Genomic DNA, 16,835 nt, shown 5'->3' with positions numbered 1-16,835 from the left:
GGAGGCCAGGACCCTGTCCTCATCCCACCTTTTCTTTTCAAACCTTTAAGTTTCTTAGAATCTTTGGCCTCTGACACCTTTATTCGTGGTGTGGTGGCAGAGCAGTGAGGCAGAGGGGGACAACCATGGCTGGTCCGTGGTGCCCGGGGCCCAAAGGACCCGGGGAGGTGATGCCTGGCCCTTCGGTGCAGCTGCCTCACCTCAGTCTGAGGACCTCACGGGCTGTCGTTTGTAGCACATCTCTGTTCCCCATTAGCGTACAGGTTTCCCTAGAGCCGTTTGATTCCTCGGGGCCTAAATAGGTCCACAGTATCTCTGTACCTTACACAAACTGCACATGATAAATAGAGTAAATATTAAGTAGTCATCAAATGACAGTCATTAAAATCTCATCTTTAATTTTAAATGTTTTCAGTTAGTATATTTAAGGGTTAGTACCGTGATGCCAACTTTGTTGTTTCAATAGAATTGGCCATTTTAATGAAAACTCTCTGGTGGAATATATCCTGGGGGTTCTTTGGTTTCAAGAAGCAGGAACTGACTGTGGACCCCCTTGAAGACCTCAGGCTCCCAGAGAAAGGGTGAGGGTTCGAGGAGGACTGGGCTCAGGGGCTGGGAGGTGAGCTCTCTGCAGATGGCGTGGGGCTAAGTATCTTTATTCTCTTTGTCACTCAGCTTAGGACTTGCAGTCCAGGATGACAACAGCCCATGCTGCTTCTATGCTCCCTGGCCATGCCCCAGGAGGATAGGCAGGGGGCGGTGGGGATGTGGGGCAGGAGGAGCAGCAAGTGCCTGTCACAGCAGGTCAGCAAGAACTTTAAGTGCATGTGGTGGGATTTGTGTAATTTTTATATTTTTCCCCTCACAAAATGCATTTTCCTTTTATAGAATCCAGCTCATCCAAAGCCACGATGGTCGGAGTTAGATGTTCTTATCTTGTTGGGGACCATGGGCCACGTGCTGAGTCTGGGTGCAAGCAGTTTCATCGAGGAGGAGCACCAGACCTGGTATTTCCTCATTAACACCCTGTGTCTGGCTCTGTGTCACGAAATCTACAGAAACTGCCTTCTGAGGGACGACAGTGAACCCCAGCAGTGCCCACACGTGGAGGAGGAATTCATCCGCACCGCAGCAGCATTACAGGACAGGAGCACTGGCTGTGACACGTTAGAGCCCCACGGAGTGTCTAGAAGCCTCACTTCCCTTGACACTCTCAGAGGCTACGAGAAGTGGATGGTGTTGGCAAGTCCATGGGTGATACTTACCTGCTGTCGGCTGCTGCGGTCCCTAAACCAGACGGGTGTGCAGTGGGCCCACCGGCCTGACCTGGGGCACTGGCTCACCAGGTGAGACCATGAGCCGTGGCCTTAGGCCCAACCTTGCATGGTTGACTGGCCACACACAGTCTTTTTCAAAACAGGTCTATTTTTCATATTCAGGACAGAGTGGTATTTGAGACCTGAAAAAATGGAAAAATAGACTGTAAGCCATGAATTAATGTTTTTTGGTGTTTTTATGGCTGAATCACTGTCATTGTTTATATTTGAAAACCTTTGAGTTTTAAAATGACAACTGCAGCCAGGATATAGTTTTGTCACTCGCTGCCTCCTCCCCGACAAGGCAGAGGTGGGGTAGGACCACATTCCCTCTTTCCCCACTCTGAAGCCAGTGGCTAAACAACCTAGTTGAAAGTATTATCAAGACGCCTGGGTGGCACAACTGATGAAGTTTTTGACTCGATTTCACCTCAGGTCATGGTCTGAGGATCGGAAGATCAAGCCCCCAATGTCCAGCTCCATGCTCAGTGTGGAGTCTGCTGGAGATTCTCTCTCTCTACCTCTGCCCCTGCCCTCTGTGTGTTCTCCCTCTCTCTCTAAAAAAAAGAAATAATCATTTGGCTGTAGTACACATTTTAATTTTTGTCAATGAAGACTTAGAAAACTAAAGTAGAGGGAAAAGAGCAGAATGGGCATTTGTTTCCTTTGGCTGTGAAGGACTTGTATGAAAATCACCAACAGACCAACAGGAAAGGGGCTCAGGACAGTGAGAGACCCGTCCCTCACCGCGGGGGGGAGTGCCAACAGAAAGAGAAGGGACATGCTCGCCCTCCTGGTGATCAGGGAGCTTAGAGTCCAACAACAAGGTGTGAGTTCCCTCATGCTCACGTAGACACACAAAAGGAAGCGATAGAACCCAGTCCTGGTGAGCAGCAGAGGACCCCTGACCACACACTGCCATGACCCTTTGGGAAAATACCTGGAAATATCCATCAAACGCTATAAAATTCATTCCGCTGGTCAAATCTATCTTTTCTTTTCTTTTCTTTTCTTTTCTTTTCTTTTCTTTTCTTTTCTTTTCTTTTCTTTCTTTTTCTTTCTTTCTTTTTCTTTCTTTCTTTTTCTTTCTTTCTTTTTCTTTCTTTTCTTTTCTTTTCTTTTCTTTTCTTTTCTTTTCTTTTTCTTTTTCTTGTTATTTATTTATTCATGAGAGACCTAGAGAGAGGCAGAGACCCAGGCAGAGGGGAGAAGCAGGCTCCCTGAGGGGGCCCCATGTGGGACTCGATCCCAGGACCCCGGAGTCACGCCCTGAGCCGAGGGCAGACGCTCAACCACTGAGCCACCCAGGCGACCCTGGTCAAATACTTCTGATGGAAATTTCTCCTAGGTGTTAACTCTGTTAACAAAGTCTTGGCAACCACAGGCAGCTTGGTTGGGTGCCTGCCATGTGCCTGCTCTTTCATTTTCACAGCAAGCCTGCAGAGAGGTTGCTGGCCTGTTCTGGCTTAGGAGAGGGAGCACAAGGTTGAGGCACCTGCCCGAGCATGTGAGGTTGGGAGAGCCCTGGGATAGCCCAGTGGCCTCACTTCTATTTTTCTAGCGAGGTGAAGCGCTGTAGGAGATTGCGGGATTCCCACCCCCGATGCCTTTCCACCCCCCACCCTCCAGGAGCAGCCATGCCCACTCCTCAGCCTGGACCCTCCACGAGCGCACTGGGTGCTGCCTCTTCCCATCAGACGGTGCCCCCCTCGCACATCACTGGTCTTCCCTATGCTCCTGAGTTATTCCTATCAGTTGGTGAAGAGGCTGCGATGTGGCCCCATTTCTCCTTTGTAGCAGAGCTTCTTGAGAGGCATGTAAACTCCCCTTCCTTATTACTGTTTTTTAGTTATTACAATTATCAATCCAGGAAGAGTGCATAAAACACAGTGGAAAGGGCAACAGTGAATGGACGCCCCGGTGACTGCCTCCCAGAGCGAGGACCAGGGCAGGGCTAGGCCCCAGCATGACCCCTGCCACCACCTGCCATCCTTGGGTCCACGTCTTGACACTAGCCGCATCCTTCCTCTGAGTCTCTTCCAAGTAGTTTTTCCATTGATGTGTGTTCCCCTTGGCAGGATAGTTACTCATCCACTTAACAACTAAGGGTGTCTGGGCTTTGTGATTGGAGCTGTGGTGAATGACACGGAAAAGAACCCTGCCTTCCAGCACAATACTCGCCGAGGTAGCAGGATGGTGGGCAAGGGCCAGGCAGAGAGGGGGGCCCGGCTCTGCTGTGACAGTTTCGTGCTCCAGGTGGAGATGCTCAGCCCCTCTGCAGAGTCTCCCTACGTGAGAATGCGCGGACACGCTCAAGTGAGTCAATCTGTGCTAATGACTGGGAGGACCGCTCCAGGCCGTGCTTGTCTCCCTTGAGCAGAGTGCACACTGGTAAATACAGTGTGCCCAGAATCTCTTCACTTCTGGTTGGGGAAGTGGGGCTGCCAGGGGAGCCAATGGGTAGCGTTTTATACAGGTCACTGCACGGGCCAGTGAAGACCTGGTGGCAGGGACCATTTGGGAGTGAGAAACCAGAGTTCAGGTTAACAGTCCTTCATTGTTAAGCATTTTAAGAACCTTTGAATTTAAATCACCAATGATTTTCTTTTCTTTTTTGCTTTTCAGAAAAGTCAGCTATTTTTAATACAGTTCTTAGAAAGCCACTTGATGTAGATCCTTGAGATCGCCAGTTAATACTTGTTAGTAATGTGGGGGATTTTCCATTTCATTTCAGTTCGGATCACAAAGCTGAACTCTCTGTTTTGACCGCCCTTTCGCTCATCGTGATTTTTGCACTGGTTCAGAGGAAGTGCTCCCTGACGTCAAAAGTAGCCCTGGCGCTTGGCCTGCTGGGCGTCTATTGCTACCGGGCGGCCATTGGGAATGTCCTGTTCCCATGGCAACGAGACAGCAAAGACATTTCAAAGTAAGTGTACTGGCAAATCGATTTCATGTTTTATGTACGAAAGCAGGCCATGCTGTCTTGAGAACTCTGGAGTCGGTTCCTGCAAATTGTGATCTCAGCAGTTACTAGGGCCCAACAAGGAGTGCCTCAGTGAACTGATTTTTTTTAGGAGAGAGACAAATAACGCAGTAAGGTCACTGAGGTTTCTTTTTTTAAATAAAGGATTCTCTAAAAGTAAGGAATTTAAAGGATTCAGTTTTGCTCAGTCAAGAAATAGTAACAGGAGTCACAAAGAGTAGATGCTTCCTAGCAGTTGGGAAAGAAAGCACAGCAGAAAAATCAGCTTTCCCACACTTTACAGTGAACTCTGCGGGTGAGGAGGGACCCCTTGTGCCGATGGAGTCATGAAGGCCACTTTTTGTCACAAACTGGCAGGCTTCCTTTCTCTAATGGTGATGTGGGATGGTTGAGCAGAGGCCATCCTGGAGACTGTTTGTAAAACATGTTAAGAATCTTGAGTGCGTCCAGCCCTCTGACCTGGGCGCTGTCTTAAGGAATCTATCTCAGGAATGCAGCCAGACATGAGGTCTGAAAGCAGGAGACAGGCAAGCTCTCTGAGAACTTATTCACAGGTATGCATAGTACAAAGCCAGGTAATTGGCTAACAGTAGTGGGATGAGCCTCTGGGGGATGTTACAGCTTTGTGCTGACTATTGTGTTTTCATAGAAGATGTGAAAATGTGGATTGCTAGGCTATAAAACTATTGTATGAGCCCAGCTTATAAAGTATGTACACACTTTTTTATGTTTGTGTGAAAGACTAAAATATGTAATTAGTCGCGGTTATATTTAGGGCACAGAATCACAGGTGGCTTGTGATCTTCCTTTTCAGGCATTTTTTTTTTATTGCTTTTCTAATCAGAGAAAGGAAAGCATATGTCATCTTCTCAGAAAAGCTCAAGGTGTAAGCTGAGGGCTGTGGCCAGGCTGCGTAGGTGGCCAGGAGGCATGGGGGCATGCCTAGAAGCAGGACCTGCCAGTGATATGGACAGTTGAGGTGATGCCAAGAGCCTAGCTGAGGTGACAGCAGGGTAGCAGGCCTTCTCCTGAGGCAGGGAGGTCAGGTAGGGGGAGAATGGTGGGAAGACCTCTCAAAGGCTGTTCACTTTGGAGTCTAAGACTCTGGGCAGAGGGTATTTGCAGGGGTGTTTGTTTATGTCTCAAAGTGTTGAACAGGAATAAATGCCTCATTTCCTATCAGATCCATGCACCTCTTCTCATCATCCCTCATCTCAGGACTTGGACCACTTACCATTCATGGATGCCACAGCATATACCTTGTTGGTGTAGAACATAGGCCAATGCACCCTTTCATTAACCCACACTGCTTGTTTCACATCCTTCCCATAAAATGCTTCCATTCCCCAGCCCCATCCACCCTGGTTCTTAGTTCCCTCTCACTTGTAGATCTGCCCCAATCCTAGAGCCATCCAGGTTCTAGATTTCCCTAACAGCTGCTCCTCACTGTTTAGGCTGTGGCTCTCCAGCTTCCTTTTCATTTAACTTCTGGTTTTTCTTCTCTACTCTGATGCCCAGGCTTGACTAGAGTAGAGGTCAGATTGCCATGGTCCTGGACATGCAGGAATGGCACTGAATGGTTTAGGGGCAAGGACACAGACCCCTCGAAGGCATCTGCTGGTGTGTCTCCCCCTCTCATGGCTCAGGCCTTGGCTGATTTCTCCTCCTTTAACCTTTGTGAGTTGGTCATCAGGTCTCGCTTAGCACACACATTGGCAATGGGGTTGTACCTGATCCCAGCTCCTTGCCCAGTGCATGGCCCCGGGGCAAATGTCTACTCACTGGAGACACATCAGATAGTGGTCTCTGACTGATCAAATTAAACTATGCTTTTAAAAAATGAATTTTTTAAAGTGTATAAACCTTCCTAATAAATCTGAGATAGGAAAATTCAGTTTTTCAAAACAGATACATTATTATGGTAATGATATCATTTAAAATTTTAATTTACTTAGCATTACTTTAAATGATCAGCTTTTCTTGTATATGTAAGATATTTGATTTATGAAATTTATTTAAAATATGTTGTAGGGCTATATGTGTTTCATAAAATGAAATTTTTTGGTAGAGCATCACAAATTATATCCCTTACAGATAATTGTAAATGAGGTTCTAAAATAATCCCTTCTTTTTAAGATTTTATTTATTTATTTATTAGAGAGAGAGAGAGCGAGCACACGCATGTGCACAAGCAAGCGGAGGGGCAGAGGCAGAGGGAGAAGCAGGCTACCCACTGAGCGGGGAGCCTGACCTGGGGCCTGATCCCAGGACTCCGAGATCATGACCCAAGCCAAGGACAGACACTTCGCCCGTTGAACCACCTAGGTGCCACTAAAATACTTCTTAATAATTCTTAGTATTTATTGTGTGCCACACGCTTTACCTATGTTCTCTTGTTTAATTCTCTGGACAGCTTATGACGTGTAGGTACCCTTTCTCTTCATTTCAGGAATGACGCAGTCAGCGGCAGAGCCCAGACTCACCTGGCCCTGCCGTCCCCAGGCCCCAGAGTGTGCACTGCACTGTTGTATATGTGTGAGTGTGTGTACATACACAAGGACTTACTTAAATCTGCTTGGTTGTGAACATGTCCAAGTGTATCTTAACATCATGAACTTATGGACATTTCTGACAGAACTTGCCCTTATCCTGTTGCAGTGATCTTTCAAATTAACTGTGAAGCAGGTGGACAGTTTTTCTGGCACCCTACAAGTGATGGCTCTAGTCTTGCGCCAGGCCATCCTTGGGCCAAATGAGCGAGATTTCTCTTAAGCCAATTCCTTCAGAGAAGTGCACACAGAGAGGACAGGCCTGCCAGCCTCTAGGCAAGGGAGGGAGGGATTTCCAAGGTGGCTGATACGCAGAAGCAGACACCCCCACTTCCACAGAGTTACCCAGGTGGGCAAGTGCTGTGGCTTGTTTAGTCAGCTAAGTAGACCTGTGGTTTTCATGGGAAAATATGTTTGAGTTTTTCAAGCTGTGTTAACGAATCAAACTTGTTTTGCTTTTTTTTTAGGGGTGTTATTGAAGCTCGTTTTGTTCATGTCTTTGTCCTTGGCATTCTGTTCACGGGCACCAAAGACTTGCTTAAATCTCAAGTCATTGCTACAGACGTCACAATCAAGACTGTGGGTTTATGGGAGATATATAGTGGATTAGTTCTTCTGGCCGCTTTGCTTTTTAGACCACATAATCTGCCAGTCTTAGTGTTTAGCCTCTTGATTCAAACTATAATGACTAAATTCATCTGGAAGCCCCTGAGGCATGATGCAGCTGAGATCACTATAATGCATTATTGGTTCGGTCAAGCATTCTTCTATTTCCAGGTAGGTTTTCATTATTAATGTGGATAGAAGTCTATTAACTTTTTATATGTCATTTATCTTTTTTCTTTGAAAAAAGTTTACCATAAGTTGAGAAGTTAAAAAGGTTGTTCAGTGAAGGAACTTTCAGTGTGGTGTGGGGAATGATGCTTAAATCTCATGTATATTTGATAGGATAATGCAAGTTAGTTATTTAAGACGGACACCCTTGGAACAGACGCATACAGCGTATGGTTGTGTTCTGGACCTGTTTACCATGACCTGTTAGGGACGCACTTCACAGTTCCATTGCTTTACCTGATGAGGTGATGACTGAACTCTCTCTGCCCTTTCCCCTGGCCATCAATGCCTGGTGCTGTTGGGTGTCCTCACTCGGCCAATAGTCCCTTGGGGCCCCGTGGTCATCACATCTTCTCTCCACTGTTAAAGGGCCCACCAGAGGCAAGTCCAGGCCACCTCTGGCATGGATCTCAATATTTGCCTGTGTGCTTGGACTGGTCTCAGAGGGACTCACTTCCGTCCCAGCCTTCCTGCATCTCTGATCTGGTTCAGGGGGCCCCATCCTCAATCTAGTGGCTGCCTGTAGTACCCCCAAGGGTAGGCACAGCTCCCCACACTCCCCTGCCAGCTCCCTACCCTCTGGCAGAGGAACTGTGCACGAGCCCCTGAGCATCTCAGTTGTGTCTTCCTATCTTTACACTGAAGATCTGCACTGTCTCTGTGTGCACCAGGTCCTCCCTCCTCATTCAGACCTGGGGGACTTGGGTGGTCTGTGTGTTCCAACAGGTGGCCCTGGGGCTTCTTCCCTGCCCTTCCTACTTCTCTCCTGGTTTCTTGGCACTCCTGACCTCACCCAAAGAGCAACCCCCCTAACTGTTCTCTGTCTGTTCCCAGAAGCCCAGAAAGAGGTTGGGGGTGTGGGGGGGAGTTCTAGAATTCCATAAGTCCTGGATGATATGACCTGACCATCAGCTCCTTGGCCATCACCGTGGAACATTGCCACGCCCCTCTCCCTTCTCCAGGCTCCTGGGCACTGTGCTAGACAGCGAGCATGTGTGATGAGCGCAGACACTCCTGCCCCAGGGGTACATGGTCAGCCAGGGCTCCACGTGGGAGTGACCCTGGCATGTGTGCAGATATGTCCTGGTGCATGTGGACTGGTCGCATGATAGACCCTGCTGCCGTGAGAGGAGACTCCTGTGGGCTCCCTTTTAGCCAAAACGGAGAAAGTGGCTGCTAGTTAGGCACCCTGGCCTGCGCTGAGGCCTTGGTGTCAGGAAGACTGATGGGGCCACAGTCATGCCCCGAGCGAGAAGACAGCCTCACGTTCAGTGTGCCCCTCTGTGGCACATTCCACAGGGAAGTGACAGGGCATCCGTGATAGCACGTGGTGCTGGCAGTTGTCGGGCGCTGTCCTCGGGCAGGTGGAACACACGTGTCCCATAGCCACTGGTGCTCCTGCAGCAGCACCGTGGTATGTCCTGGCGATCCGTCAGCACCCAAAATTAGCACAGACCCTCGTGCATCAGGCTCTGCAGCAGGTCAGACAGTGACCAGTAGCAGTGCGGCCCCCCTTGTCTCAACCTTCCCGCAGCCCTTCCTTCATGGTCAGGTTTCCTGGGAGTAGACCCGCAGGCTTGCTGCTCCTCCTCCTGCCCGCTGCTCAGGGACTCCTGATAGTACAGGGGTCAGGAGTGTGGGGCCCAGCTGGCCTCCTCTGGATCTCTCTGCCTCGGTTTTCCACCAGTTCACTGAGAGTCATAGTGGCACCACATCAGGACTGTTGAGGATTAAATGAGTTGATGCAAGTAAAGCCCCAGAGCAGGCGGCCTGTGCCTTGGCTGCCTTAACAGTATTTCCCAGTCCTCTTTGTACGTGACCCAGGCAGCTTCCACTGGGGGATCTCTGGTGACTTCCCGTGTCAGAACCGTTAGTGCTCATCGTGCCTTCCCGTGCTGCAGCACTTGGGACTCTTGTTCTGACCCTCCTCTCAGCAGCTCTGGGGTCGCGTCTCTATCGAGGGGCTTCTACCTAGAAATAGTTGTCAGGAGAGAGCCCAGGTTGCAACAGGCCAGGTGGATGGAGGGGAAGCTGCACCGTGGAGGCTGCTGTCAAAGGAGGCCCGCTGTGAGAGGGGGTGTGTCATCGAGATAGTCGAGAGGTCTGCCAGCAGGACCCCGTGGCCACCTGCCTTCATCCACAGGCTTACATTTGTTGAGTTTCTTGAAGGTAGAAGACATTTCACTTGATCCTCCACACCAGAGAGCGAGGTGGGAGAGGAGTGGGCGGGTATTGGGGTCCCGTGTGTCCGTGTCACCATGACCATACTCAGCCCTTTGCGGTTGCCGGTGGCTGTGCCAGTGCTGCTTCCCCCTGTGTTCCAGGGAAACTCCAACAATATAGCCACAGTGGACATCTCGGCGGGCTTCGTGGGCCTGGACACCTACATAGAAGTCCCAGCTGTGTTCCTGACAGCGTTTGCCACGTTTGCAGGGCCCGTGCTGTGGGCCAGCCACTTAGTGAGCTTCCTGAGCTCGGAAACCAGCAGGTGAAGCTCCTCCTTTGTCTTTTAGCATAAAATCTGACTGCAGGTTGGCAATTTGAAGAGAGCATCTCATTGCAGATGCAGGGTTCCAAACCCCAAGGGCCTGAGGTTTTGAACAATTTTCTTTTCCTTAAATAAGAGTGAACCATCCACAGTATGTGGGTCAAAGGAGAGTTCAAGTGTGGGTCTGTGGCCGACCTGTGTGGGGATGGCTGGGGAGGCTGCGGAGGGTAGCCAGCTTCCAGTGCGATCTTCCAGCTCATGCCAGGATGTGGTTTCCAGGGGCACAGGGAGGAACAGCCCTTCTCGGGTTTCTCTGCTTGCTGGTGGCCCAGTTGGGGGGCAGGGAGGGGTCTTCCGCTTGGGACATGAAGACAAGACATGCTGGCCCTCACCTCCAGCATTCCTGCTGCTGAGAGGCCCCCTCAGGCCCCACGTGGTCCCCCACCCCTCTGGCCAGCCCACAGCCTCCTCTCCCACCTCAGGAAGATGCCCCTGACCACTGGGGCAGCCCACCCCACCCTCCTGCCCATCATGCTCCTCAGTGCTTTCTTATGCATGCCCGGCTCCTCCCGGAGAGGGAGCTTCACAAGCAGAAGCCTCGCAGTGTTGGTAACCCCAGTGCCCGGGTCCAGCCTGGTTGAGCGTGGCCTGAGTGCTGTGTGGGGCTGTCTGATGCTGCACTTTCCAAATAGGCCTCGGCTTTCCCTTCTGTGAAATGGAGTGAGGGTGGTGCCTCCTAGGTTGTGCGGCCCACATCAGGAGCCCGACAGGTGCTGGAGGTGGGGTGAGCAACCGTGCAGTCTGTCAGGGTGCCCACAGGCGTAGCCTCCCTTCTGGACGCCAGCACCTTGCTCAGCCCTAGGAGGACGCTGTTCCTGCTGAATGTCCCACTGTGTCCCAAGTCCTCCAGGGGGTGCCGCCTAAGGGAGGTCGAGGCTCCCTGTCCCTGTTACCCCTCTGATTCCCTATTAAAAACGCAGCCCTTGCTGTGGTGCCTGTTGGCCCCATGTTAGAACCTCCCGGGACATGTTCAGCCCCCACCTCTCAGGAGAGCACTTGGGGGTCCTCATGTTCTTCGTGGATTCTTCTCATCCTCCCCCCAGTCCAGCTCCTAAGACCCAACCTTCAGTGACCCTGGACTCCTGCCCCAAGCTCATGGCCACAGCCCACCATCTTCTCCCATTCCGCAGTTACATAAGGGGCAAAAGGGAGTGTAGGTGTGAGTGGGGTGACACTCTCAAGTCAAAGTTTAGAGCAAGAAAGTAAGTAAAGGCTTCAGCTGTGCAGACCCAGGCTTCCTGCTCTAGAGACCTTCTGGGCTCCCCTCCACATTGCCATGGTTGCCAGCTTCTCAAATGTGGGGGTCCCTTCTCTCGTGCTGCTTTTCCTGAGGATAAGGGAGATGCCTGTAAGTCACTGTGCCTTCCTCGGCTGCACGCTTTGGGACCATCTGTAGGTAGATTCCTCTTAGAGTCACTGTTGGCCTGGGGGTCAGCAGAGGGATGTTCAGGCTCTCATTCCACCTGTGAACCCGTGTGGGCTGCAAGACCAGCACTGAGCCATTGGTTCTGTCACTAGCAGGCCCCTTGATGTCTCTTTGACTGAGGTGGGGTTGGGTTGGGAGGCCTCCATCCTCATCAGTGCCATCCTGTACTGGGGACTCGGGGCCACGAACTGGCAAGGCGCACTCCCTTCTTCCTCGGGGAGCTTATCTGCCGCAGTGCACTTGACTCTGCTGAGCACACCCTGTCTGCGGCCTGAGGTGAGCTGCGTGAATGGGCCGGGGAGCATGAGGGTCAGACCATGAGAGAGAGCCTGGGCTTCTGTGAAGAGCAGCTTCCCTGACTTTCCTGGCACTTTTCATCTGTTTATGTTGGGGAGAAAAAAAGACAAAGCATTTTTTTTTAAGTAAGCTAAAAGCATTTTAACTGGCTGTGGAGTATTATATGATGTTTTCCCTAATTAAGGAATGCTTCTTTTTTTACTTTAGAAAGGGGTTTTCTTTTTCTTTTTTTAAAGTTTAAGACATCAAGTTTTACTTGCTTTTGGGGGGCTTTTTGAAATCAAATGAGAAAACTAGAGCCAGACTAAAATGGTAGAAAAAAAATATTTTAATGGCTCAAATATTGGGCCCTGAGTGGTCCATGACCCTTGGCTTCAGGAACTGGCTTTGGATCTGGAGCTGGTGGTATGGACAGCCATGCTGAGCCAGACTGCATGGCCTTCATCCATTCCCCTATAGTGCACACTGTTCTTTGCTGAGGTTGTGGGAGTGGTGACCTACTGGGTGTTGTTATAGAAGGAAGAAGCCAGAGTCTTCTAAATAGGTGATGTTCATTATGTGTGAAATTGAAGTGCACGGAGGGGCAGGGTCATGGGAGCTCTACCTCCCTCGCTGGTCAAGAAGGGAGCAAGGTCAGCAGGCTCTTGGCTGAGCACACACTCATGACACTCCCAGGAAAGGGGTAGCACAGCCATAAGCCACAAGTATTCATCCATGAAGCTTTTCCCAGGAGTTTCCCTCACCAAGTATTGGAGCAGTGACCCTTGAGGAAATTAATAAAGTCATACCTCAGGACCCCAGCTCCCTGGAGGTCCTCTGCCTGATGGATTGGATCTTGAGAGTGACCCAAGGAACTCATGGGCTGGTGGCCGTAGCAGAGGCATGAGTCAGTTATGTGCTGAGCAGGTCACAAAGATGAGGTCAGAATAGCTGAGCCCCTGAGTCTGCTGGAGGTACTCAGGATGGCCTCCCAGAGAAGAGCCTGTGGGTAGGAGTAATCACAGCCATTCAGGGGAGCCAGGGAGGAGCACAAGCAAAAGGACGAGGGTACAGGATGATGTGCAAGTAGAAGCAAGCAACATATGTTGCCTGCCAGGGAACAATGGGCAGCCAGAGAACCCAGCAGAAAGGAAGGATGGGCACCAGGGCCCAAGATGAGGAGCCAGTTAGGGCAGGGTGAGGGTGTAGAGGGGGCAAGAGCTGTGAGCATGAGGGGCCAGGCCTCCTTTGGGCCTTGAGTGGCTGCTCAAGGTCCACCTTTTGCTGGACAGTGAGTACGCCAAGGGGAATCTTAGAGTGGCACCAGGCAGTGGCACTGGGTCGCTGGACCTGAGGAGCTCCTTTGTGGAGCACGTGTGCACACCCACACGCACACTCACTGCTCCACCTCAGGGTCTTTGCTTCCCTACACAGAACTCCTCATTGCTCACCCTTCATGTCCAGACTCTGCCCGGTGTGAGCGTGGTGCCACCAAGACTCCCCTGAGCACACAGACCATCCACTCTGGCGGATATGCTTGCTCCCTACCCCCGGGGCTCCAGTAATCCCAGGCCCCTATGGCCCCATACACGGCTGTGCTCATGTGTCTCCTGCACAGGGAGCATGGCTGCCCGTGTGATGGGGGTCGTGCTTCAGGAAGTGTGGGCAGCGGTGACCAGTGGCGTGGACTGGCCCCAGAAAGGGGCTCATCGTCACAGTGTTTGAGGGAAGGCCTCAGAACTGGAACTTGGCTTTTACCAGAACCTGGAAGCCTATCCTCTGAGGATTTGTGAGGTGAATGAGCAGCAAAAGATGGCAGATAATAGAACTTGTCATTTTGGAATAAGCATGGTCTCAGGAAACTTCCTTAAAGAATAGGTTAGGTTTATATAATGATCGTGTTGATGGTTTGAAAAGAAAGGGAGGACAAGCATGTGCTTTGAGGGCCTGCTTAAGTTTGAGAATGCGCTTCTTCGCACAAACACTCTTGGGCCAGTATCCCCAGGCTAGACCCAGCAGATGATCCATGGACAGCACAAACCCTGGATCTCATCCTGTGTGATTTTTTTTTCATAATATTTGTGATGTGTTATATAGTAGTACATGCACATAATTTTTAAACGTAACTATGTAAAATTTGGGGGTGCAGTTTTCAAAAATATTTTGCAGGTTGTAGCACTGGAGAGTGTGACAAGGTGGGTGCCTGCAGCTCTTGTCCCCTCGGCTAGGCTCCTACCCGCCAGACTCATCAGATCCAGGTTGGGGAGGGGGGTGTCTCAGGAACAAAAGTTACCATGGTCATTTTCAAAATAAAAATAGTGGTTACGTGTGTGTTTGTGCCTTATATGATGCAAAAATGGCATATACTAATACATATTTCCCTTTTTATTAACAGCGGCTCTGCACTGAGTCATGCTTGCTTCTGCTATGCACTGATCTGTTCTTTTCCAGTCTCTGCATATATCATTTTGGTGACGTCCCTGCGTTACCATTTATTTATATGGAGCGTGTTTTCTCCAAAACTTCTTTATGAGGGAATGCACATCCTCATCACAGCTGCCATCTGTGTATTCTTCACAGCCATGGATCAAACCAACACAAAGTCTTAGACACTGGAAAAACAATATATTTTTAAGTCTACTATTCACTTCATGCATTTGAGTAATGGGGGAAAAAATCTGTTTAAATGCAAGGACATTCTAAAGAAAAATTGTGGATTCTACAAAGTTGAAGAATAGCTTTCACTGCTGTACTTGAATTTAGATTAAATAGTGATTTAAAAGATCACTTTAAAATATTTAGTTTGAGGGACACCTCAGTGGCTCAGTGGTTGAGCTTCTGTCTTTGGCTCAGAGCGTGACCCCGGGGTCCCAGGATCGAGTCCCGCATTGGGCTCCCCGCAGGGAGCCTGCTTCTTCTCCCTCTGCCTGTGTCTCTGCCTCTCTCTCTCTCTGTGTCTCTCATGAATAAGTAAATAAAATCTTTTTTTAAAAAAAGTAACACATTTAGTTTGAATATGAATCATTACCCTGTTGACCATCACTCCATAAGGTTTTAAACTTTTAATTTTCTATGGATAAGTTAACGATTTGACTCAAATATGTGTGTTTAAATTGATGGATAAAAAGGTCTCAGGCTTATTGTGGTGTTTGTGGACTTAAGAGAACCTGGGAACTCCATGGAAGGAGGCTTACCTGTGGCCAGGGTTTTACCTTGCAGAGCTTAAACCTCATGATGACCCTAGAAACCACTGGAGGTCCCAGGGAGCTTTAGTTAGGGTGTATTACATCTGTCAACATTAAGGCATTTCAAAAACTATTCATTGAAAGATACAAACCCATTTCATCCTAACAAAGCATATTTTTAAGAAAAATAACTTTTCCAAAACAAAAATAAGTATGGAGGAGAGTGGCTTTGTTTTACATTTTTGTACATCTCTTTAGTGTTGCGATTGAGGATGGTTAGGTTCTGCATTCAATCTGTTGTCATGTGTGTGTTTGAAGTTGTCACACAGATATGTAATTGGGAAGGGGAAGAATATTTTATTTTTTTATTTAAATTCAGTTAATTAACACCCAGTGCTCGTGACATCATGTGCCCTCCCTCCTCAATGCCCAATCACCCAGTTACCCCAGCCCCCAACACCCGTCTCCCTTCCAGTGACCCTCAGTTTGTCTCCTATGATTAAGGGTCTTGTATGGTTTGTTTCCCTCTCTGATGGAAGGAAGGAATATTTCTAAATCCTCTTTCTAATCATTGTTGATGTTCTTTCTGAGTCTGTACTAAAACATGACAAATGATGGTTCTTTAATAGTTAATTGGAGAAAAAGCAAATGCATGTAAAATAGGTGAAGCCCTGTTAAGGTCTGCACCTGAGGTAACAGAATTACCTGGCTGATGAGTTCTGTGTCTGTATAAGATCTTGTTGGAGGGAGCTGGGTGAACTGTACGTGGATCTTCCTGTACAATTTTTGCAACTTCTTGTGAAATTTAAACCATTTGAAAATAAAAGCTATTTTAAAAAGGAAAAAAATAGTTGCAGTGTGGAATCTGAAACTGTGTCAGTGAACTTTTGTGTGTTCTTCTTTATTAAAATCCTAACCTGTTACCCAGGTAGGATTCTATAGTATCATGTGAAAATAACACTTCTTCGGGTTAATGTAAGTCTTCCAGATGTTGACAACCTGCAGCATTCAGCACCAAAAATCAGTTGTCACATTGCCAACAGTCTCCTGAGAAAAATCTTTCAACGTTGGAAGCTCTCGGTGGCAGATGCAAGTTTTCCAAAACTCTCTTACATCTTTTCACTTACATAATGATTTGATAATTGTATGTATTGCAAAATGGTCACCACTATCAATCTAGTTAACATCCATCACCACACAGTTAACAATTTTTTCCTGTGATGATAACTTTTAGGATATGCTCTCTTAGCAACTTTTTTTAAAATTTTTATTTATTTATGATAGTCACAGAGAGAGAGAGAGAGAGAGGCAGAGACACAGAGGGAGAAGCAGGCTCCATGCACCAGGAGCCTGACGTGGGATTCGATCCCAGGTCTCCAGGATCGCGCCCTGGGTCAAAGGCAGGCGCCAAACCGCTGGGCCACCCAGGGATCCCTCTCTTAGCAACTTTGTAACATATAATGTAGCATCTTAAACTATAGTCCCCGAGCTGCACATTATATCCCCAGGACTTAGTTTGTAACTGGAAGTCTATCCCTTTTGACCCCCATCACCCATTTCACCCACCCTCCACCCCTGCCTCTGGCAACCACCAGTCTATTTCCTGGACCAATGAGCTTGGTTTTTTGTTTACATTCCACATAGAAGTGAGATCATACAGTACTTGTGTTTCTCTTATTTCACTTAGTATAATGCCCTCAGGATCCATCTCTATTGTC

The 16,835-nt window shown here is 48.8% G+C and overlaps 1 protein-coding gene across 2 annotated transcripts in view; it reads left to right on the top strand.

Moving 5' to 3' along the window:
* Positions 1-15,965, top strand: part of PIGG (phosphatidylinositol glycan anchor biosynthesis class G) — a 37,824-nt gene extending 21,859 nt beyond the window's left edge. Inside the window, exons 9-13 of one of the 2 annotated variants that reach the window (XM_038533674.1) lie at positions 889-1,346; positions 4,051-4,242; positions 7,316-7,625; positions 10,007-10,170; positions 14,328-15,965. In XM_038533674.1, coding sequence (XP_038389602.1) covers positions 889-1,346; positions 4,051-4,242; positions 7,316-7,625; positions 10,007-10,170; positions 14,328-14,541 — 1,338 coding nt within the window. In that variant the 3' untranslated portion in view covers positions 14,542-15,965. Of the gene's footprint in view, positions 1-888; positions 1,347-4,050; positions 4,243-7,315; positions 7,626-10,006; positions 10,171-14,327 lie in introns of those variants that run through there. The other variant, XM_038533675.1, reaches the window with a different exon arrangement.
* The last annotated feature ends 870 nt before the right edge of the window (positions 15,966-16,835 follow it).

The sequence above is a fragment of the Canis lupus genome, chromosome 3, assembly GCF_011100685.1.
Source record: "Canis lupus familiaris isolate Mischka breed German Shepherd chromosome 3, alternate assembly UU_Cfam_GSD_1.0, whole genome shotgun sequence".
Classification (NCBI taxonomy): Eukaryota; Metazoa; Chordata; class Mammalia; order Carnivora; family Canidae; genus Canis; species Canis lupus.
This window is presented reverse-complemented; position numbering and strand designations above follow the sequence as displayed.